This window comes from Oncorhynchus gorbuscha, linkage group LG13 (genome assembly GCF_021184085.1).
Source record: "Oncorhynchus gorbuscha isolate QuinsamMale2020 ecotype Even-year linkage group LG13, OgorEven_v1.0, whole genome shotgun sequence".
Classification (NCBI taxonomy): domain Eukaryota; kingdom Metazoa; phylum Chordata; class Actinopteri; order Salmoniformes; family Salmonidae; genus Oncorhynchus; species Oncorhynchus gorbuscha.
The window spans coordinates 65413262-65437719 of record NC_060185.1 but is presented as its reverse complement, the minus strand read 5'-3'; the positions used below and the strand labels follow the sequence as shown (position 1 = coordinate 65437719).

General features: G+C 41.7%; 2 protein-coding genes across 7 annotated transcripts in view; both read left to right on the top strand.

The window, feature by feature from the left end:
* The first annotated feature begins 316 nt into the window (after nucleotides 1-316).
* LOC123993342 (RNA-binding motif protein, X chromosome-like) lies at nucleotides 317-5784 on the top strand. 3 transcript variants are annotated; one of them, XM_046295395.1, is made up of 11 exons: nucleotides 317-422; nucleotides 1054-1179; nucleotides 1479-1585; nucleotides 1694-1847; nucleotides 2011-2151; nucleotides 2253-2367; nucleotides 2493-2624; nucleotides 2708-2793; nucleotides 3353-4313; nucleotides 4931-5022; nucleotides 5158-5784. In XM_046295395.1, the coding sequence occupies exons 2-9, from the start codon at nucleotides 1071-1073 to the stop codon at nucleotides 3664-3666; spliced, it is 1158 nt and encodes a 385-aa protein (XP_046151351.1). In that variant the 5' UTR covers nucleotides 317-422; nucleotides 1054-1070; the 3' UTR covers nucleotides 3667-4313; nucleotides 4931-5022; nucleotides 5158-5784. The 3 variants fall into 3 exon arrangements, with proteins under 3 accessions (XP_046151351.1, XP_046151352.1, XP_046151350.1); XM_046295396.1 differs by having other exon boundaries at nucleotides 2038-2151; nucleotides 3353-5022; XM_046295394.1 differs by having other exon boundaries at nucleotides 3353-5022.
* Nucleotides 5785-9347: 3563 nt separating this feature from the next.
* The window catches only part of LOC123993341 (rho guanine nucleotide exchange factor 6-like), a 30204-nt gene continuing 15093 nt past the window's right edge, over nucleotides 9348-24458 (top strand). For 2 of the 4 annotated variants that reach the window (XM_046295391.1, XM_046295390.1), the window contains exons 1-11: nucleotides 9348-9644; nucleotides 10908-10991; nucleotides 13234-13318; nucleotides 19337-19455; nucleotides 19627-19831; nucleotides 19946-19998; nucleotides 20138-20232; nucleotides 21649-21744; nucleotides 22023-22145; nucleotides 23417-23555; nucleotides 24390-24449. In XM_046295391.1, coding sequence (XP_046151347.1) covers nucleotides 9480-9644; nucleotides 10908-10991; nucleotides 13234-13318; nucleotides 19337-19455; nucleotides 19627-19831; nucleotides 19946-19998; nucleotides 20138-20232; nucleotides 21649-21744; nucleotides 22023-22145; nucleotides 23417-23555; nucleotides 24390-24449 — 1224 coding nt within the window. In that variant the 5' untranslated portion in view covers nucleotides 9348-9479. Of the gene's footprint in view, nucleotides 9645-10618; nucleotides 10661-10907; nucleotides 10992-12308; nucleotides 12485-13233; nucleotides 13319-19336; nucleotides 19456-19626; nucleotides 19832-19945; nucleotides 19999-20137; nucleotides 20233-21648; nucleotides 21745-22022; nucleotides 22146-23416; nucleotides 23556-24389; nucleotides 24450-24458 lie in introns of those variants that run through there. The other 2 variants (XM_046295393.1, XM_046295392.1) reach the window with 2 other exon arrangements.

Genomic DNA, 24458 nt, shown 5'->3' with positions numbered 1-24458 from the left:
CTGTGTCTTTTTTTGTAACGTATTAAAGCATTGCTGGTAAGGGCTTAAGAAAGCATTTCACTGTAAGGTCTACATCTGGTCTACATCTGTTCTATCTGTTCTATATGACAAATACAATTTAATTTGACCCCTGATTAGAAAAATTGGTCTTTGTTTTGTTTACTTCTTTGTTTCATTTTATGTTGTATTATTTATTCGTGATTTTTCTAGTTGCTCGGTCTGTTAATTAGAACAACTGTTTTTCGTATGTAAAAAGTGACAATTTGATTGTGAACATTTTTTTATATTTTAGAATAATTTAACAAATAAAAAGGTTGGCAACTACTTCCGTGTGCGTGATACCACGTGATCAGTATACGTTTACCTTCGACGTTTCGTATTTTCCTGGAGGAGGCTTCGAGCGTGTCGTGAAATTTTAAAAGGTAGGTTAGACACTGTTCACATTTGTGCACAATGTCTTGTCTGTTTTACAGATATCAAACGGCCAACACACTTTAATGTTTTATAAAAATCAGTTGAAAGATACATTTATGCACGCACGTTTGTTTTATCGACCGACAGCTAGCCAACCAGTCGCCATTTTGAGCTTTGTTGAATGAATCCACAGTTTCGTCCTCTCTTTATTTTCTTGTTAATTTACTAATAATGCACTTTAACTGACAATGCCCCCCACGTGGTTATTTTATTGTAAACTAACTAGCTAGTTTGTAACGTGGCTTACTTGTTTGGAAGCCATCTTAACTGGAAGGAGTAGCCACAAATGTTTGGAAATGCTAGTTAGCTTGTCATTCATTCCCCCTTTGACGCCATTTTGTGCTGTTAAAACGTACCATTCTAGTGGACAATGCTGTTGTTGGTAAACGTGGCATACTTCCAACAACTAACGCGTATATTTGAATTTAATATTATGCTAGCCAAGATGGCTAACTGCATGTTTCGAAACCGAGTTCGGGACAAGTTGTTTTTTCAAATATGCCCTAGTCCAAACATGCTCATTTATTTCACAAACGTTTATCTGGTGTCTCCATGGAATAACGACTATTCTCTTAATAGCTTAAACCGACCCAAATATGGCAGAGGCTGACCGACCAGGGAAGCTCTTCATCGGTGGCCTGGACACTGAAACTAACGAGAAGGCCCTTGAGAAGTACTTCAGCAAATATGGCAGAATAGTAGAAGGTAAAAATAAATGCGTTAACTCAATAATTTTAAATGGATTGCCCATACATGGCTAATACTTATGTATGCTATTGTATGTGGACAGATTCAGCAGTACCAAGCTGCAGTCTTGATTCCTTTTAATGGATAAACTGTTATGATTAAGCAAAGTGTGAGAAAGTAAGTTAATAACTAAATGGTTTTCATCAGCAATAGTTTTGAAAGAAACGCACAATACCTCTGAGTATCAGTTCGGATTAATATTTTGTAACCTAGTACAGTTCCTGTGTGAGCACTAAGTAGATATTTTTCCTTTCCAGTTCTGTTGATGAAAGACCGTGAAACGAACAAATCAAGAGGTTTTGCTTTTGTGACCTTTGAGAGTCCAGCAGATGCAAAGGATGCTGCGCGCGAAATGAATGGGAAGGTAAACAATTGCATTGTTTTTTTAAATATATCTTTTTTTATATGACCCCTAACTTATGTAGATTGTATACATTTCTAATTTTAACATTATAATCTATTTACTTCTCAGTCACTTGATGGTAAGCCAATAAAGGTTGAACAAGCAACAAAACCTCAGTTTGAGTCAGCAGGCAGGCGCGGCCCACCCCCCATGCGTGGCCGCGGTCCCCCGAGAGGTCCTAGAGGATCTAGAGGAGCACCAATGAGGGGTCCACCATCCAGAGGTACCTTTACAGAAGTACTTACAGGGGTTGTGGTATTGGGCATTTATGCAAAGTATTATTGTAAAACCACCTAAATTGGATTAAGTATGTAGGCTATGAAACTGGATTTGTTTTGTAAGTTCTGAGCTTGCCATTAATATTTGCATTTCTTGTCTGCCGAAAGACTACTATGATAACGTAGGGATTGTAGAACCCTTTTTCAAAGGGATTTCGTCTAGAGGCCCTCCACCACTGAAAAGGGGACCTCCGATTCGTAATGGAGGCCCCCCACCCAAGAGACATGCTCCTTCTCCAATGGGCAGACGTAAGTGTGAGGACCTCTCGACTTTATCACTATGAGGACTGACTAATAAGCATGTAGTGCCACAAAGACATGATGATTACATGGGATCTTGTTTTCTTTAGCTTCCATGTCTAGGGACAGGGACCCCTATGGCCCACCCCCTCCCCGCAGGGACTCAATGTCCAGAAGGGATGATTACCCATCACCAAGAGATGAATATTACAGCACAAAGGACAGGTGGGTGTTCCTGTGCAAAAAATCTCTCACTACCCATTTGTGGTTGGTTACACATTCTGAATGAAACTGCTTTAGAAATTTCATATTGCTTGTTTACACATGTGGCATGTTTTCCCATTTGACAGCTATTCTAGCCGGGAATATGTGAGTTCCAGGGATACACGGGACTACGCACCAACGCCACGGGACTATCCACCAAGGGATTATCCCCAATCCAGTTCCCGTGATGAATATGGGTCAATGTCAAGGGGCTACAGGTATGGTTGACTTGTGAGTCTAAAGATTGTGTAGGTTTCCGTTGGCATCAAAGTGAAGTAATGTTACACCATTTCTTTACCAGTGATGGTTATGGTGGAGGCCGGGAACCCAAAAGCTATATGGAGCGCCCTAGTGCAGCCTCTTATCGAGAGCCCTACGATGGTTACGGTAAGATTGACCACTTAAGTGTAATGGCAACAAGTTGCTCTAGTCTCGCAACCTGCTCAATGTGGCCCTGGGATTTGGTGACCGTATATGCATCACGAGTCCATGGAAACGCCCAACAAAGCTTCTTGACCAATCGTTGTTCGCTCAACAGTGTCGCAAAGTAATCCCTCAAGGAGTCATGCACACAAGTCTGATTTTTGGGGGGTAAAACGACCCTCACAAAACCACCAAGACCTCTCTGAAAAAAAAGCGTGTGACCAATGTGCAACTCGAACAACTGGAATTCTAAAAGGAAAAAAACAGCTACTCAACAAAACATGGCATGCTGAAAGGGGTTTCATTCGTATTTTATGTTCTGCCAAGCTTGGATAAATAATCTGCCAAAGCACCTAAATGTTCAGTGTAAATTTTTGTTCAGATCCCTAGCATATTGGAGATTAAAACGTGTAGTTGCTATTGATTGTCATTAAGAAATACTCACGGAAAAGATTGGCTCATAACAATTCAGCAAAGTGTGTGAAGTGAAACTTGCCAATTACCTGACCCATTGACCCTGCAGGTAACTCACGCAGCGCCCCACCCTCAAGGGGCCCCCAACCATCCTACAATGGCAGTGGCGGAAGCAGTCGCTATGACGACTATGGAAGCAGTTCCCGGGATGGCTATGGCAGTCGTGAAAGTTACCCCAGCAGTCGGAGTGAACCATACCCTCCTAGCCGTGGTGAGCGAATGGGTAAACAGGAGCGGGGGCCAGCACCCCCAATCGAGAGAGGCTATCCCCGTGAAGCGTACAGTGGCTCAAGTCGCGGGGCGCCCCGTGGTGGCCGCGGAGGCAGCAGAGTCGATAGAGGAATTGCCCGCAGCAGATACTGAGATGGATATGACATCAGAGCGATCGTTACACAATGCCTGCTCATTCACTACTTGTATAGTGAGGGGAAAAAACTAGGGATGTCAAATTCCATGGACAAGCTTAGGTTTTGAGCTGTTTATCCTCAGCCTGTCAATTTCTTTTTGTTTTAAGTGTTAAAATTACTTGTTTTATATTTCCCCGGCCCATGTGATACCATTGCCAAGTGATGAGTGTTTATTTTTTGTACATTTAGTGCTGTTATGTCCTGCTATAGTCTTGGATATGGCTTTCATACACTAATAAAGTTTTTAACCAAAGAACTTTCGCAACGCTAATGGATGTTCAGAAAGAGACCAGAAACTGACATGAATGTACACTCATATCCCAGCGCACATCTACAAGTTCTGTCCACTAGAGATCAGTTGAGATGCAGTTAACTGAAGCTTGTAGATGACACTTAACAGTCCTGTACTTTCAGTCAACCAACCGGTTGTCTGAGGATAAAGCAAATGTGACCTTCCAAACTCTTCATCGGTGTAGTTTTCTCTGGATATGGCTCCTTCACCATAGAGCCAAACAATGGTGGCTTGCAACGACCTAACCAAAGAAAGACCCCAACAACCAAACGCAAGAGTCTTTTCAACACGACTGATAGTGTCAACAGCTGGTAAGCAAAGCAAACCTTTTTGTTTATCGTCTGTGAAATTAATTTCATGCCCAATTAGTCTGCTCAAATGGTTGGTGTGCGAGCCACTGGGTGCACCAGGAAATGAAATTAAACAATGGCGTTCAATTTAAATTGTCATATTTCGTCAACCAAATTCATATCAGCAACATAAGGAGTTATATTTCGCTTGATAAATGATGACTTTGCCACTAAACCTAGGTTAAGGGTCAACAGGTAACTTGTCAACAATGTGCAGAATCACGAGATCACCTTTGCCGGAGACTTTTTCTTTTTCTCCAGCTTAAGTATGGCAAATTAGTTTATTTTACTAAGGTGCAATATTCATAAGGTGTTTTTATGTACCATGGATTTAATGTTCTTTTTTTAGTAAGTGGTGTAGTCAAAGCTCATCTTGTCACAAGCATGCCAACTCACAAATGGAGACAACTCGGAAGACCAGCCATGTCCTAACAACCAAACTGGGAAGTGAATGGGAGCGAGAAAATCACATCGGACCATTGACTTATTTTCAAGGGAAACTGGCGGGTTGGGTTATCAACTTTCTGTAATACAAAATCAAATAAATGGCAGGACATTCATTTATATTCTTGTTTCAGGTTGAGCTCTAATGGAGCAATCTCCTGGAACTATTGCTGATTCAAGCCTTCCTGTTGGTTGATGTTGGACCATCGCACAGCGAACCGAACAGGTATGTCCAGCACCAATTCAGTGATCAAAGAACAGTGTTTTAATAACACTTAAACACATTTGAAGAACACCTGTGGACGGCCACATGCCCCATGTTAACTTTGTGGAAGACTGCATCTTTTCTTCACTGTTTCAGGTACCTGTGCTGGCACCGCTCCCAATTACAACTAATAGTGGCAGGCGCCTGCATGGAAACAGCCAACATCATTGGACACAAACCAGGCAGAGAAATGAGACTCAAAAGGAAGGTCATTCTAATGTCTGGTCTAAAAAAAAAAATACCTTCGAGCAGCGAAAATTATACTGTTCCCTAAAGCACAACCATTCATTGCTGGAGTTAAGCAACTTCATTAAGATGGTACACTAAAATTGGAATGCAGATTCTGTTTGGTTTGCTGAGCCACATTTGTGATAGCCAGATATGGTGGAGCCCATCAGATAACACAATTGTCTGTTTCCTGATATTGCAGTGGAATTGGAAGCACACACAACCATTGCTTAGAATTCTCCAGTGTCTCCCAGGTGTGGACAGAAGAACAGTTATTACAAAGAATCGAAAGCAAAATTAACCCGTGTAGTGTTTTCGTTATTCACCTAATGTCCGTGGGTCTGATGGACAACATTATTGGGTTAAAACTATACAGCCATAACAATGAACTTAGATGTTGAATCAATTACACGTAATATAGACAGCATACATGGTTAATAATTGTTATTTACCTCTGCTACATCACATTTATCAATAAAACTGCTGTTTTCTGTGTTTGTTTGTTTTTTTTGCAAACCAAAAATCTATAACCAAGACTTTGGTGGAATATATCATGTTTATCTTAAACAAATATAAGAGACAAGGTTTTTATCACTATTGATGTTTATTGCTTTGAACTGAACAAATTGGAAGGAAACATTTTACATACAGTATTTTACAGAAATGATAAATGAGCCCCCCTGAACATAAGTAGTTAAAGCCGGTCTGCACACCAAACAGGGACAATATTACTCTGTGTGTGTTGCAAATGTATTTCTTGCACCTGATGCATCTGTAATGTGTCTTCCTGTCCTTGTGTCAACACGCAGCGCAGCTTCTTGGTGCTATAGTTATAACATAGTTACAACATCACACTTCTGGTGGTGGAGTTGTTGGTGCCAGCATCCTCACGATGGCTACAGAACCTGGGGACCTTGGGATATCTTGCCTCTGGATTTAAGGTCTTGCCCAGCTCCTTGAGAAAGAGCCATCTCTTCTGGAGCTTCCCTCTGCTCCAATCTGAGTGCTATGCCAAAATGTTGAAGAATATCACAAGTGGCCAGTGTAGGGTTATTTTACAGCTGTAGCCATGCACCAGCTTGTCTAAATTGTCCACCCCTCCTTTTATGGCATTGTAATCCATTATGAATTGTTTTTTGATATTCCTGGCCACATTTTTGCCTTTGGCACTTAGGAGACTAGGGATGTGTTGGCCGTGAACACAAACTTAGAAGAATCTATTGGTCTGTTCTGTGTTGTCAAAAGCTGAGGTGGGAGCTCTGGGTTGTTTTTTTGTTGTACTGTTGCTACCATTGTCAGCTTTGTCTTGAGCTTGTCCGAAGTAAAAAAGTTATTGCATGTGATGTGGCCAAGGAGTCCCTGTGTCTTGTCCAGGACAACCCCGCCTCCCTTGGTTCTTCTCAGGGGCTTCTTCTGGCTTCCCCGTATACACTTGTGTAAGTTCCACGCATATGATGAAGCAGTGTCATAGGTAGCCCAGATCTTGATTCCATATTTTGCGGGTTTAGACGGTATGTACTGCCTGGCATAAGCTGCTCATCAACAGTAACATTGGGCCCAGGGTTGGAAAACGGGAAGGCGGTCCACCCATTAGTCCCACACTGACCTGATTGCGGCTAGCTTGTCTCTGCTGCAGAGCTGGTCTGGTGTCTCGGTTACCGAGGCAGATAATACTGGAAGGAATGTGGAAGATTTCCAGAGACATTGTTACACAGAAAAGTTCTCGGCCAGTTTCTGTATCCTACAGGAATTCTGTGGACTCCCCATTGGATCTGAAAACACCAGCAAGGATAAGAACACCAAAGTATGCATGTAAATTAGTTTGGTCCATCTCTCTCCCAAAATACCCTCCAAATTAGTGCAGTCCAGAATAATTTTCTGGGTGGTGTCTGGTATGAACAGTTCAAAAGAAGACTTTATGTCTTACACCTGAGTACCACCATCCAAGTCGGCCCTGGTTGCATCCTTATCACATTGGGAGCCAAGCGAGGTGGCTCATTCCTTGGGCAAGAAGACCATTCAATCCCAACAAAAATTGGACATCCATATTTCTCCTCCTGCAGGTTGCTGACGGGCTTTTCCTGTGGCTGGCTGAGGGTCAATCTTATCCTCTTCTTCCAACTCACTGTCAGACTCCGAATTGACAGAGACATGATCATATTCTGAAAATTCTTCATCTTCCAAAGTGGAAGACGCTCCTTACAAACTAACTTCTCTCTCTGCAAAAATGATTTCTAAGGCCCTCTGAGCAGAGATTATTTTTGCCCTACTGATTGATTGTGGTAAGGAGCCACACATGCAAAGCTATTTATTTGTTGTGTCCCTCCCCCAATTTGCACCTGGCTGGGGTAGAGTGTGGGAAAATACTGATGTATTAAAGTAATGTATTGTAATAGCATTGTGCAGGTTCCCACAAGACATTGTGTAGTTTCACACAATATAAAGGGTAAAGAGTGCAAGAAAACCAGGAAACAGGGAGGTTCTTGGTGCTATGTTTGGACACACCTACTCATTCAAGGGTTTTTCTTCATTTTGACTATGTTCTACATTGTAGAATAATAAACTTAAATAACACATATGGAATCATGTAGTAATGAAAATGTGTTAAATCAAAATATATTTTATATTTGAAATTTTTAAAAGTAGCTACCCTTTGCCTTGATGACAGCTTTGCACACTCTTGGTATTATCTCAACCAGCTTCACTTGAATGCTTTTCCAACAGTCTTGAAGGAGTTCCCACATTTGCTGAGCACTTGTCGGCTGCTTTTTCTTCACTCTGTGGTCCAACTCATTCCAAACCACCTCAATTGGGTTGAGGTTGGGTGATTGTGGAGGCCATTTAATTTGATGCAGCACTCCAACACCCCTTCTTGGTCAAATAGCCCTTACACAGCCTGGAGGTGTGTTGGGTCATTGTGCTGATGAAAAACATGTGATTGTCTCACTAAGTGCAAACCAGATGGCATGGTCTATCGCTGCAGAATGGTGTGGTAGCCATGCTGGTTAAGTGTGCCTTGAATTCTAAATAATTCACAGACAGTGTCACGAGCAAAACACCATCACACCTCCTACTCCATGCTTCACGGTGGGAACCACACATGCGGAGATCATCCTGTGTCTCACAAAGGCATGGCGGTTGGAACCAGAAATCTGAAATTTGGACTCATCAAACCAAAGGACAGATTTCCACTTGTCTAATATCCATTGCTCATGTTTCTTGGCCCAAGCAAGTCCCTTCTTCTTGTGATGTCCTTTAGTAGTGGTTTCTTTGAAGAAATTTGACCATGTAGGCCTGATTCACACAGTATCCTCTGAACAGTTGATGTTGAGATGTGTCTGTTACTTTAACTCTGTGAAGCATGTATTTGGGTTGCAATCTGAGGTGCAGTTAACTCTAATGAATTTATCCTCTGCAGCAGTGGTAACTCTGGGTCTTCCTTTCCTGTGGCGGTCCCCATGAGAGCTAGTTTTTCCAGATTACCCCCCCCCCCCCCCCACTCACACACATATTGTCACAACACAACTGATTGGCTCAAACGTGTGAAGAAGGAGAGAGAAATTCCAAAAATAAACTTTTAACAAGGCACACCTGTTAATTGAAATGCATTCCAGGTGACCACCTCATGAATCTGGTTGAGATAATGCCACGAGTGTGCAAAGCTGTCATCAAGGCAAAGGGTGGCTACTTTGAAGAATCTCAAATATATAATATAAAACACTTTTTGGGTTACTACATGTGTTATTTCATAATTTTGATGTCTTCACTACAATGTAGAAATTCGTTTTTTTACATTTTTATAACAAAACCCCTTGATTGAGTAGGTGTGTCCAAACTTTTGACTGGTACTGTACATAATAGAAATGAAAATGTGTTCTTGTACATGTTTTTCACAGAAAATGAGCCAAGGCCAATAAGTTTTAACAAGTTTAAAAAATCATTAATTGTATCATTTTTTAAGGTAAACATTGAAAATGGTTCCCTTAGACCCAAACGCCACACAAGGGTTAATGGCTATATGTCTTTGTACAGTGCTTGTTATTAACCAGTAGGGCTACCCCCATACTAGTGCTAACGGAGTTTTTACAAGCAGAAGTGTGATACGGATGTGTGTAACAACATTTTGATACAGAGTTCTGGAACTTTGCGCCTTCGTTGGGGATGCATAATAAGGAGGGTTAATTGGAGATATGAACCCAGAAGAGCAGACGGTTACGTGGCTGATATCATTAGGGGTACTTAATTCACCCAAGAAGAACATAGCTGACCCAGAGGAATTTCTGAAAACATCTCTGAAAGATGGGGTCGTCCTGTGCAAACTTATGGAGCGGCTCGTGCCCGGCTCTGTTCCAAAGGTAAGCGCAGCATTTTAAATGCACTGTTATAAGTGCAACATAACAGTGGGTGATAACGGGAAAAGTCATTTACAAAGTAATAACGCTTTTCAAATGCGAGGGGAAAAAACACTGGCACCGTCTCTGGAGAGGAAGGGAGGGGTAGAATGATCAAATTGCTCATCTCCATTCGAGAAATGTAATGTAACATGTCTTAGTTAAAACATTTGGAATAAATGAATGTGCCACATGCAACTTTACGATGAGCCATATCAATAATGTAAAATGTTGTTAAATTTGTATAGGATAACTTGCTGACTTCCTGTGAAGTGAAAAAAGTGTTCCGCATTCTGAAGTTCACTAACGACTCGAAAGAGTTTATTTATTTTTCTGTGGTTTAGTCTTAAAAGTAACTATAACGTTCCAAAACACATTAAGTCACCAAATATTCTTATATATTCAACCTGATGCACATTCTGCTATCCAATGCTTTTTCTCACCTGTGCTAGATGCATTTGCATCTGTTGTTTATGTTGAAGTCATATCACATGAAAGACAATCCAGGGTACACTTTTAGAATGATATGATGGCTACAAGTTAAACTTTTAGAATATCACGTTTATTAATTGTGGTCTTATGAATGTATAGTAGTTCCACGTGCATTTTGTGATACAAAAAGTAGGCTCCGAGACAGAATGACAAACAATGAACATGCACGCATATCGATATGCAGCGTTGCACTTGTAGCAGGTTGATTTATATGGGGCACCAGACATTCACTGTAATGTATTTTGTACAGGCCAACTGAATGCAGTCCGTAAAACAAAGGAAAACATACATGATTAATTTAGCATACATCGGCTGTAAGGCACTCTTCTAAATTAATTTAATCCTATTTAAAACGGATGATTGTCACTGACTAGACAAAAAAATAAGACGCAACGCAGCGGAGAAGTGAGAGGTCATCTGCACGTCACTTCCTCCTCAAAGGCTCGCTTCCTGATGCGACTGCCCCCTTGAGCGAGTTTGAGCGAGAGGTGGGTTTATGACCTGGTGGGTTTATGTATACATGAATGAGACAGGCGTAGGAAGAATCCACAGTTACTTTGTAAACTGTAAGATATACCAACATCCTAAAGCATAACGTGGATTGTTACTTTGTTTCTTTTCCCATCTTGAGTTGTCATTTGCGTCAACGCCTATAATTAAACCAAATTAACCCGTTATCTTTATCTCCAAGGTAGGCTATGTTTTTATATATTTGTTTCGTGTCTCTTTTTTTAGTACTGTCAGGATCCGAGAAACGAAGCCGAATGCATCGCTAATATCAAGGACTTTTTGAGAGGATGTACATCCTTGAAAGTAGAGGTAAGTCATTTCAACCATCTTTTGTTTGTGGTGGTTGTTTAATCTGCAATGTTTTTCTTTCTTACATCACATTTTAATGGTCGCATACACATATTTCGCGGGGGTGTAGTGAAATGCTTTTCTAACACATCTTATATGATAGTGTGTTTGTTGTTGTTGGACATTTTGACTGGAGTTGGTTGCCGAATTCTTGTTTCTAGGCTGCAGTAAATGGTTAACTACAAACTTATTTGAGGATTGGTGTCATAGCTGGGAAATGTGAAGCCATGGTTAGAAAATAATACTGCATGACTGTGGCAATATATTCAACACAGGTTACAGTCTTAACTTGCCTAGAACTGGTTTGCTGTTATTTCAGCACAGGTTGTTTTCTTCTGCATGTAGAATTTTTTTGGCACATGTCTCTTGCTTGCCTTGTGGAATGGGGCTACCCTCTTAAGTAGGCATGCTTTCAGTCACTCCCACAGAACACACAGACAGACAGCGGCTTGTTGATGGGTCTCAACTGAGACTGCTTCTGTCTTGAATAAGGCTCCACTGTCCACTGTTTGAGCAGTGTACATTGAACAGCAATGCAATTCAACAGAAATCTAGCTGTACTCTCTACCTTTCAAGTGAAAATGACCCCCCCCCTACAGCCACAATAAGAAGTCACATTGATATGTATGTCTGCATATAGCATATTCAGCAGAACCCACACTAAACTAGTCTCTCCCTCAGGCCTAACATATTTCCAGCACAATGACTGGTGATGCAGATAATAAGAGGGCGATGGAAGTCCTTTCCTTCCCTATGCAGTATAGTGACTGCTGTGTTGGACAGTCGTGCCTCTCACTCCCCAACCTTTTATAAATAGTCCTTTCTGGTCTTGAACCACATAAGTTGGTTTGTTTAAAAAAAAGTAATTGAATCAGCCAGGCTCGCTGCTGCAAGTCAAGTGGTTGAGGAAGAGAAACGCTGGCTGGCCTGTTTTTGTTTTGGGAGGTCCCTTCTGCTTTCATGCAGCGATCCCACTTCTCCTCCATAATTAGAGCCTTTGCGGCAGTGCAGTAGCTCACGACCGCAAGGATTTGGAGAGTCCCAGTAAAATGTCATCTTGACTTTTTGTTTTCCGGACCATTGCAGTTCGGCCCTTCCCTTGCTCTGGTCAGTGATGCCCTTCCCTTGCTCTGGTCAGTGATGTGATGCTGAAACCCTCTCTCTTTATCTTAACCACAGACAAAATAGGCACGTGGGGCTGTCATGTGACGAGAGAAAGCGAGCAGTCACTCTCTCAACTTTTCCTTCTGCGCAGATATGCAGAAAGGGGAAGCAGCAGCAACGGATTGAGGGCCAACTTGACCAGTTCTCGTCGACTACAGTATAGTTGAATATATACAGCCTGAGCCTGCATTATTTTTTTTCATAGACATCTACAGTAATATACAGTTATAACATATGTGAGTCATATACTACCCAGCCCCTGCTCAAGGCTCTTTGACAAAGACTGACAAGTGAGTTTCATATGTCATATTTTAGCCTCCGATGGCAGATTGTTTAGCTATTATGTCACGGTGTTTTGATCCATGCTTCGGTTCTCTGTGGATGTTGTCAAAAATGAACAAGCAACAGATTGACATATGTCAGTATTACAAGCTGCCCCAGTAGTCTTTCATCTTGACATGGTTAACAGAGAGCCAAATGTGTTGTGATAGTCTTACCAAAACTGAAGCGTGGCTTTATGCACTACCACTGAGTCACAGTAGCTTTGGGTCTGAAGGACTAGATAGTCAACCGATTCCTCATGCCCTGCTACCCAAACTCTATATCTCAGATGTTTTATTTAAAATGTGAAACTATAGCTGCTAGAGGAAAGTGGATAGCTGGCTGTCTGTGAGGCCGGGAGACAGAGAGCGAGTGCTCAGTGTGCATCGAATGGCAAATGAGGAGGGAACCGCCTGTTTCGTTACCAAAACCGCTATGCCACTAAAAATATGGTTCACCTTCAACATGTCTCTGTCTTGTTGTGTGCAAGTCGTATTCCATTGTGTGTTGTTGCTGGGCTGCAGTCAGGCTTCTCAGTGTGATAGTTAGCAAGGCAGCGTCTCCTACTTCTTTGTTATCAGTGAAAAGCCTCTCTGATGCTAATGATTTATGACCTACTTCTCTTCCTCTGCTGTTTTTAGTCCGTCATATGAGCAGCTAGGCGTTTTGCTTTTGAATTGAAAGTGTCTTCTTTGTGTCTTTTCTCCTCTCCTGCCAGGGATTTGAACCAGAGTGCCTGTACACTGGGGAGAACTTTAACAAAGTGCTGACCACTCTGCTGGGAGTCAACTTTGCCACCCAAGGTCAGTCTGATGACTGTATTGATCTGCTCTGGGCCTTATTCAGGAGGATGCAAAGCTACAACACGTTCAGATAGAAATGCACCGTGTAAAACGGGCATGATTCTCACTCTATTACAACTAGCTTATACTTCTATCTTCAAGGTTGTAAACGTTGCACCCCACTGAATAAAGACCATAATGTTTTTTTTTAAGGTTGAGACTGAAATAATATATACTCGTCTTCATTATCATGCAAAGTAACGTTGTAATCATTGATGTGTATGCTACTAAAGATAATACACATGTATGCCACATGACTAATCTGCCCTCTCTAAAAGAGGAGCCAAGTGGAGTGAATCATTTTACAGCTACGTGTTAGCGTGTGCACTGCCGAGACTCCTAATGACCACGTGTAGCGTTGTCGTTTTTCTAACGCACACTGCCATGTCTGTGAGGGTGTAAACATGCTTGTCATGTTTTTGTTTTGTCGCCTGGATTGGTCCCAGAAGGCCTTGTGAATCATGAAAGGTGTCTTGTTCACAGGCAGCTAGCATGGCTGTGTCTCGCTGTTTCTACGGGCCTCCTGCAGAGTACCATATTTACTATGATGACTACCATGTCTTTGGCTCTCGTCCTACTGAACACGCCTGGCTCTTTTCTGTCACATTGCATTCGAAAGACACCTGGCTGAGCTTGAATAAGGCTTTATTCGTTGCAGCAAGTTCAGTGGTATGAGTGGAATTTACTTGGCGGATACAGTGTTTTTCATTGTCAATATGAGGAAATTGTATTTTAAGTCAAAGCAACGGTGCAGCTTGGCTCTAAGACGTGCACGTGCTAAATGGCAATACTGTCACTCCAATCGAACCAGTGTTTGTCTTTTTTGCTAGTGCGAAGCTTTTGCTGCGAAGTCTAAAAGCTTTCAATGTCTTCAAAGCCATCAGTTCACTGTATCTGTTACAGTCTCGTTATCAGTTTGAAGTTCTCTTAGCGCCAGTCCTCATCAGAGAGCATGGATAGTACAGGCCACAGCATGAAAACTGGACCAAAAGCTCTCGCTCTGCCCTCTCTCCTCTCAGTGATGTGATCAGCTTGATATGCAAATCATCTAATGGCGTCTGAGAGGACCAGAAGCTATTTGCCAATCTTCAAAACATCTAGTGCTGTTCATTTGGGCTGAATTAGTCACATGCGCTTTAATGTGATCAAGAAGAGGCATCTCTCTGTAATTCTGCTGCCTGTGATTTTCTGGCAAGCCTCCGCACAGAGTGTCCTCGCTCTGTCGCTGTCTCTCTGTGTGCTTGTGTGCACAATCTGACAGTGCAGCTGCAAGAAGCAGTGGTTGCCAGGCCACAAGGAGGGAGCTGCTGACTACAGGGCTTGTCTGGGCGTCTCACTGCATGTGCTGAGGCATGTGGAATCCGTGTGATAACCCCCCCTCCCCACACACACACACAGCCCTAAGAGAAACACAACAACTTCTACTATACTGGCCTGTCGTTTTTGCTCTTTTGGCCCATCTGCAGCTGCAAAATGATGAGGAATGGGAGTGAGGTCAAGATTGGCTTTGACTCTTGGCGGTGCCCTAGAAATTGTTGGCCGAACCAACATGGATATCCAGTACGTAGGCCTAATGCTGATGGGAGTGCCCTCAATTGTAAAAGGGGAACTCAGAACCCCGGAGGCACCTTTTGTAGTTTGATATCTTTCCTGTAGCATACATGGCCAGGTCTCCAATGGATTTGTTTTTCTCAGGTCTAAAAGGTTGAATAAAACATGATCGTGGTGTTTTTTCCTCCAGAGTCATCTCCAGACTGTAGCAATATGGTAAATAACATGACTCACTGATCAGTGTCAGATATACCGGCTTTGCCAATCTCTCTTTATCAATTCCCATTACAATGGTCTGTCTGTATAGCTAAGAGGATATCTGGCTAATCCTGTCTTCCAGATGGTTGGCTCTCTATCAAAACATGTCTAAATAGCTTAGCGATGATCCACTCCTATAATGAAAGGAGATTAGACAAAGGTGTTACTCCGGGACACTGTCCCTCCTTGGAAAGTGGATTTAGACTCCTTACCAGCCAACAAGGATGCACATGTATCATGTAAAGTCATGTGTTAGCTCATTAAAAGAGGATTTGCTGTCACTTGCCGACACCGATACAAGTCTAGATCTAATACTGTGCTGGCTAAGTTGTAAAGGATGGCTATGGGTCCATATTTGGCTTTGTTTTAGCAGCTTGCATTGGGAAAGAGTGTGGCTGTGGCAGAGACATACCCAGGTCTGTTGGTACTGCTGTGGCTGGATGGCTGTTTGTCTTATCTCTATGTGAATCATAAAGAGCTGATGCATCACTGTGCCTTCAAGGGAATCCTCTCACATGATGGCTGCCAGGTGTTTTCCAGTATTAGTCTGGTAGTCCTACAAGGCTTTCCTCCTGTCTGAGAATGCTGAGGAGAGTTTGTTAGTCAGCTCTTTGAAGATGATTTTGTTATTGTCCAAATCAACCTGCAATACATTATTTACCATGTATAATCTGAAACGCAACCAAAACAAACTGCAAATGCATCCAACAAGTTTGTAGAGTCACAAGCTTGATGTAGTTATTGTGTGCTAGGAATATGGGACAAAATATGATACTTTTGACTACTTTAATACACTATAAGTGAATTTGTTCAAATAATTATTATGCCTTCAAATGGAGGTACTAGATGCATAAAGTGCTTTAATTTCTAAACAGATAGAGTACCAATCAGTTTTTTTATTTTTTATTCTACTTTGTAAAATAATAGTGACGACATTGGAATTATGAAATAACACATATGGTATCATTTAGTAACCAAAAAAGTGCTAAACAAATCAAAATATATTTTAGTTGAGATTCTTTAAAGTAGCCACCCTTTGCCTTGATGACAGCTTTGCATTTTCTCAACCAGCTTCATGGGGTAGTCATCTGGAATGCTTTTCCAACAGTCTTGAAGGAGTTCCCACATATAATGAGTAGAGGTCAACCGATTAATTGAATGGCCGATTAATTAGTGCCGATTGTTATGAACACTTGAAAATCTGCATTTTTGGACATCAATTATGGCTGATTACATTGCTCTCCACGAGGACACTTTGGCAGGCTGACTACCTGTTATGTGAGTGCAGCAAGGAGCCAAGGTAAGTTACTAGCTAGCATTAAACTTGTGAAAAACAATCTTAACATAATCACTAGTTAACTACACATGGTTGATGATATTGCTAGTTTATCTAGCTTGTCCTGCATTGCATATAATCAATGCGGTGCCTGTTCATTTATCACCAAATCACAGCCTACTTAGCCAAACGTGTGATTTAACAAGCGCATTCGTGAAAAAGCACTGTTGTTGCACCAATGTGTACCTAACCATAAACATCAATGCCTTTCTTAAAATCAATACACAAGTATATATTTTTAAACCTGCATATTTAGTTAAAATTGCCTGCTAACATTAATTTCTAGGGAAATTGTGTCACTTCTCTTGCGTTCTATGCAAGAAGAGTCAGGAAATATGCAGCAGTTTGGGCTGCCTGGCTCGTTGCGAACTGTGTGAAGACCATTTCTTTCTAACAAAGACCGTAATTAATTTGCCAGAATTGTACATAATTATGACATAACATTGAAGGTTGTGCAATGTAACAGCAATATTTACACTTAGTGATGCCACCAATTAGATAAAATACGGAACGTTTCCGTATTTCACTGAAAGAATAAACGTTTTGTTTTCGAAATGATAGTTTCCGGATTTGACCATATTAATGACCAAAGTCTCGTATATCTGTGTGTTATATTATTATTAAGTCTATGATTTGATAGAGCAGTCTGACAGCAGCTCTTCGCTGTGCTTCAAGCATTGGGCTGTTTATGACTTCAAGCCTATCAACTCCTGAGATTAGGCTGTAAATACTATAGTGCCTATAAGAACATCCAATAGTCAAAGGTATATGAAATACAAATGTATAGAGAAATAGTCCTATAATTCCTTATCTTCTTGTGACTCCCAAACCCGCATGCGGGAGCGTAATCATCGCCTGAAACTAATTAGCATAACGCAACGGACATAAATATCCCTAGAAAATATTCCTATTCATGAAAATCACAAATGAAATATATTGAGACACAGCTTAGCCTTTTGTTAATCACCCCGTCATCTCAGATATTCAAAATATGCTTTACAGCCAAAGCTAGACAAGCATTTGTGTAAGTTTATCGATAGCATAGCATAATGCCTTGCTAGCAGCAGGCAACCTTGTCACAAATCAGAAAAGCAATCACATTAAATCGTTTACCTTTGATGAACTTCGGATGTTTTCACTCACGAGACTCCCAGGTAGATAGCCAAAGTTCATTTTTTCCCAAAATATTATTTTTGTAGGCAAAATAGCTCCGTTTGGCTGAAAAATCGCCCGGAAATTGCAGTCACGAAAACGGCAAAAAATATTCCAAATTAGCTCCATAATATCGACAGAAACATGCAAACGTTGTTTATAATCAATCCTCAAGGTGTTTTTCTAATATCTATTGGATAATATATCCGTCGGGACAATTAGTTTTTCAGTAGGACCGATTGGAGTAATGGCTACCTCTGTATTTTACGTGAGAATCTCTCTCGGAGCCACCATGTGACCACTTACGCAATGTGGCCACCTACGGCTCTTCTTCAACATAAATGCGTAAAACTACGTCACAATGCTGTCGACACCTTGGGGAATACGTAGAAAGCGTAAGCTCGTTTATGGCACATTCACAGCTCAATAGGGACTCATTGGAACGCAGCGCTTTCAAAACCTGGGGCACTTCCGGATTGGATTTTTCTCAGGCTTTCGCCTGCAACATAAGTCCTGTTATACTCACAGACAATATCTTTACGGTTTTGGAAACGTTAGTGTTTTCTATCCAAAGCTGTCAATTATATGCATATTCTAGCATCTTGTCTCGACAAAATATACCGTTTAAAACGGGAACGTTTTTTTTTCTCCAAAAAATGAAAATACTGCCCCCTAGTACCAACAGGATAACTACAACCTAAAACGTCATACCTGGGAACATTGAAGACTCGTGTTAAAAGGAACCACCAGCTTTTATATGTTCTGAGCAAGGAACTTAAACGTTAGCTTTTTTACATGGTACCTCATCAAGCTGGTTGAGAGAATGCCAAGAGTGTGCAAAGCTCTCATCAAGGCAAAGGGTGGCTTCTGAATAATCTCAAATACATTTAGATTTTGTTTAACACCTTTTTGGGGTTACTACACGACTCTATATGTGTTATATTATAGTTTTGATGTCTTCACTATTATTCAACAATGTAGAAAATAGTAACAATAAAGAAAAACCCTTGATTGAGTAGGTGTGTCCAAACATTTGACTGATACTGTATGTATGAAAATACCCTCAAATAAGTACATTCTGTACTGTCGCTTCATATAAAACACAACTAATCCAAAATGTTGTAGAACAGAAATAAATGTTTTAACTTCACCATCCAAATAAATATGAGTGTAAGCACATTAGAGGTATGAATCATTAGGCCTTTGCCCTCTTTGATGTTTGTCATTGATCATGTACAACAAGGTCTCTGGGCTTGTCTGTGTTAGATGGCTGCTCTGAGCTGGCCAGGGATCCATTCTAGCTAGCAGAGTTGGTGATTCTGTCAAGCACAGCAGAGCCAACAGCCTGCACTGAAACACCTTCTCATCAACAAGCTGCTACCACTGTGCAGTCCTCAGCCCAATGCTGTTTAACCTAACTACTGAAGCAGCACTGACGTGTATGAGAGAGCGAGAAATTTGTGTCATCTCATCTGTTATGAGTAATGTGTAATTGTATAAATGTGACAGGAATTTTTGTACTTGATTATAAGAATGATGTAAGTTGTTGTATTCACGGCTGACTTACAAACATCTATATAACCTAAGTTATTTGAGTCCTTGCACTCACAATGTCTTTTTTTTTGTTTTTGTGGATCATAATGAAATATTCAAAAGTCTCGGTCTGTGTTTTTGCTCCACAGACTGTGGCACTGAGAGGTCATGTCCCCAGTCCGGCACATCCGCTCCTAGTCAGTCCACCTCTTCCCACACACTATCCTCATCCAAGTCCAAGTCCCTGCGCAGACCATCCAAACCAGTGGTAGGGTCACACAAACACAAACACACGCACAGCTCAGAGTTCATGTCAATTCCATCTCAAGAATGTCTGTTTTATGTCCTGAATTGGCTGCATTGAAATGGAACGGACCCCAATACTAGTCGTTGCGGTTGTTTACCACTCAGTAAACTGACACGCATTCTACCCAACCAGGAGATGTCGGAGAACGGCGGGGGCGGGCTGCTGCTGGTGAAGGCGCGCTTCCAATTCAAGCAGAATAACGAGGATGAGCTGTCCTTCAACAAGGGAGACCTGATCGGTGTGTCGCGCCAGGAAGAGGGCGGCTGGTGGGAGGGCACGCTCAACGGCAAGACGGGCTGGTTCCCCAGCAACTATGTCCGCGAGGTCAAGCCCTGCGGTGGGTCGGGTTGGGGACGAGTCTATGTAGTACCTGGAATGGATTTAGACTAGATCATTTTGCATGTCACTTGCTGCTCCAAAACTCGGGTTCTAATTCCTTTATGCCCTGCAGATAAGCCTGTGTCTCCTAAAGCCACTCAACTTACCAAGAACTACTACAGTGTGGTGAGTGGGCCATCTCCCATTTGATCTCCCTTTTCTACAGCTCCGTATGCGCTGGGCCATGACAGCTTTGCTTAGGGGAACTGTATAGGCTGTAACACCATGGATGTGGGATGTGGCTTATTTCAATGATCTTTCTCAGGTGGTGCAAGACATCCAGGAGCATGAGCGGGAGTTTGTCAAGGAGCTGCAGACAGTCTTGAGCTCTTACCTACGACCTCTACTGGCAAGCGACAAGTAAGCTTCAAGAACAAGGATGGAGGATTCATTCAGATGTTTATTCATCTTAAAATACCAATTACTTAAGAACGTTGTCATTGTGAATCTCTCTTAGAATGACCTAGAGTGGGGCAAAAAAGTATTTAGTTAGCCACCAATTGTGCAAGTTCTCCCACTTAAAAAGATGAGAGGCCTGTAATTTTCATCATAGGTACACTTCAACTATGACAGACAAAATGAGGAAAAAAATCCAGAAAATCACACTGTAGGATTTTTAATGAATTATTTGCAAATTATGGTGGAAAATAAGTATTTGGTCACCTACAAACAAGCAAGATTTCTGGCTCTCACAGACCTGTAACTTCTTCTTTAACAGGCTCCTCTGTCCTCCACTCGTTACCTGTATTAATGGCACCTGTTTGAACCTGCTATCAGTATAAAAGACACCTGTCCACAACCTCAAACAGTCACACTCCAAACTCCACTATGGCCAAGACCAAAGAGCTGTCAAAGGACACCAGAAACAAAATTGTAGACCTGTACCAGGCTGGGAAGACTGAATCTGCAATAGGTAAGCAGCTTGGTTTGAAGAAATCAACTGTGGGAGCAATTATTAGGAAATGGAAGACATACAAGACCACTGATAATCTCCCTCGATCTGGGGCTCCACGCAAGATCTCACCCCGTGGGGTCAAAATGATCACAAGAACGGTGAGCAAAAATCCCAAAACCACACGGGGGGACCTAGTGAATGACCTGCAGAGAGCTGGGACCAAAGTAACAAAGCCTACCATCAGCAAGGGCATTGGAGATGAAACGTGGCTGGAACGTGGCTGGGTCTTTCAGCATGACAATGATCCCAAACACACCGCCCGGGCAACGAAGGAGTGGCTTCGTAAGAAGCATTTCAAGGTCCTGGAGTGGCCTAGCCAGTCTCCAGATCTCAACCCCATAGAAAATCTTTGGAGGGAGTTAAAAGTCTGTGTCGCCCAGCTACTGCCCCAAAACATCACTGTTCTAGAAGAGATCTGCATGGAGGAATGGGCCAAAATACCAGCAACAGTGTGTGAAAACCTTGTGAAGACTTACAGAAAACGTTTGATCGCTGTTATTGCCAGCAAAGGGTATATAACAAAGTATTGAGAAACTTTTGTTATTGACCAAATACTTATTTTCCACTATAATTTGCAAATAAATTCATTAAAAATCCTACAATGTGATTTTCTGGATTTTTTTTTCTTATTTTGTCTGTCATAGTTGAAGTGTACATATGATGAAAATTACAGGCCTCATCTTTTTAAGTGGGAGAACTTGCACAATTGGTGGCTGACTAAATACTTTTTGCCCCACTGTATGTACCTTGTTTAACATATATTTTTTTGAGTATTCATTCTACTCATTATAATTCTATGTTCTCTGTTGTGTGGTGTCCAGGCTGAGTGTTACAGACAGTGGCATTCTGGGCGCTAACCTGGAGGAGATCCTCACCTTCCAGCAGGGCCTGGTTCTGGCTCTGGAGGAGTGTACCAAGTAAGCGTGTGAGAGTGTTAATGGCTGTGGTGGAGGCACTGCTAATTTGAGGCAACTGAATCAAACCACATTACCCTAACCGCATGTCAAATCTGCCACTAGACGTTTTACATGCCGGACTGTTTCTATCAGATATTCTGTTGAGATGTTGATCTAGATTGGATGGCCTCGGACGACGTGCACCCCCTAGTGACCGATATCTGAAACCAAAGATACAGGAACAACCCAACTGTTGTTCTACCAACTAACTCACCCACTTCTCTCTGTGCGTGTTGCAGGGTTCCAGAGAGCCAGCAGCGAGTGGCTGCCTGCTACCTCAACCTGATTGGTCAGATCAGGATGCTGTATCTGTCCTACTGCTCCAGTCACCCTTCGGCTGTCTGCGTACTCACTGACCACAGGTCAGGCCTTATTGGCATCTCACTTCTGCATTACATTAATCTACATTTTATTCACATTTCATTGCATTTAACAGTCAGTATAATAATGCAAGGAAAATGGCATGTTTTTGTGGATAACTTTGGAATTAGTTGGTGTTTCTCGTTCACCCACTAGGTGTCATACTTTCTCTCTCTAAATGTAGAGGTGTACCCAGTGATGTGTATATATAAACCCTGGATGACTGACAGGGGGCTTGTGTTGAAGCCACCTCGCTGCCATCTTGGTACTCCTCCTGCGTTGTAAAAAAAAAAAAAAGATTTTGGAAGTTATGGACATACTAATAAATGCATCTGCATTTGTTTTTCTATTACAGACTCCTTAATGCATACTTTAAATTATATCTGAGCTAAACATAAAAAGAAGAAAAAATATATATATGAACATTTTCCTTTTAAAGTATTTTTTTGTGCGTGCTAATGTTACTGTCCCCAGTACAACAACAAAAAATACTTATATTTTGTCCTTGAAAATGTTTAATTGAAATACCGTAGAATTTCATTCATTCATATGGAGGACTCCTACTTGGGAGTGCCAAAATGGCCGACCAGTGGCTTCAATGCCTCTCAATGGCCAATGCATATAGTTACAAATCCAGAATTTATATACATTATTGGACACGACAGAGTGGTTTCTCGCTTATCAGTTGTAACTATGAATGTGACCTTCAGTGTGTAGCCAACCGTCATCATATCCTCACTGTGTCATTCACTAGAATCAGCCCGGAGCCTCTGTGCACCTCTTAATGGATCCTCTGCTGTCCTTCACACACGGTAGTGGTAATTAAAACCAAGAAATGAATCAAGCGGTTGTGTAATTATTATGTTAGTTTAGCAAATTAATCATGTATGCTATTTTGCAACAATTGTTTATTTCCCACGTCTCTTGCTGCACAGTTAATGTGAAAAGATGCACTGCAGAGAAAACACACACGTACAGGAAGCTGCACACAGGATATCTATAGTTGTGGTTGTTGTTCGAGACAGATGAGGCACTTTCGATTTCACACTAAACTAATTAGCATCTTTCATACTGTGGGATCTCTTTAAGTTTTGTCCTTTCACTATCAAACAAATTCAACATTGACTTAATTGATTGTTCACTCCAAAATCAATGTCTTTTTTTGGGAATCTTGGTAGAATCTATCCCCTTTATCTCTTTACATCATAAGCCGTGTGTGTGTGTGTGCGTGTGTGTGCGTGTGTGCGTGTGCGTGTGTGTGTGTGTTTTGTAGTGAGGAGCTGGGTACGTTTATGGAGAGCCAGGGGGCCAGTACGCCAGGCATCCTGACCCTGACCACCAGCCTGAGTAAACCCTTCATGAGGCTGGACAAGTACCCCGTCCTGCTGCAGGAGCTGGAGAGACACGTGGAGGTACAGTAGGCCTCATCTAGACCCAACATGGAGGGCAGTTGCTTAACTCTCTATAGGCCCATCTATGGAACCATATGCAACTGAAATGTAACTCTCCTCCGCTGTCCCAGATGGCACTCCGCTTCAATGCTCAAATACCATTGCTATACCACCTTTTGATATCCCTCCCAAACATCTTAATGTAGTTGGATTATTTACATTTAATTTTTTTACATCCACCTTTATTCAGGGGTGAAAGTATATTTAATTTCTTACTGGTACGGTACTCTGTGTGTGTGTAATAGCCTAGGTGTAATCATAGAATTACATATAGAATCCCTATTCATTTCTTATGATCTCTGTAGGCTTAGTAATGAATTGTCGTAACATTTGGCATGTATTACATTTTAATGTGGCATTAACACAACCAGTCATGATGTCTTCATCTGATTGTCGAACAATCACTTGAAAAAGGTTCTCCTGTAAGCTACCCGTGCACGTTCGTCCACTCACAAAATAATTCCAGTGTCCGAACATTGCTCTGTGCGCCCACCATTTGATGAATGAAAACGTCCTTCTGTTACGAAACCCCTAAACGTGTATTGTAACTACATTCTGCGATGGTCATTAGACTACACGGTGGATGCGTCCACTGCTGTCTGCGCACGTCTCCGTCTCGGCCACTCGTCTCCGCCTTGGCAAAATGGAAGTGTTCTCATCAAACCACTATGTAACCCACTTATTCTTTTCCATTGACTCCGTACCGGCTTACTTTCAACCCTGACTTTTTATAAGGTGGTGTGTATAAAACCTTAAGTTAATTAACAGTTTTTGTTGTTGTTGACTGTCTTGCAGGAGGCCCACCCGGACTACAGTGACATCTTGAAGGCAACGGTGGCCTTTAAGAGCTTGGTGGTAGGTACA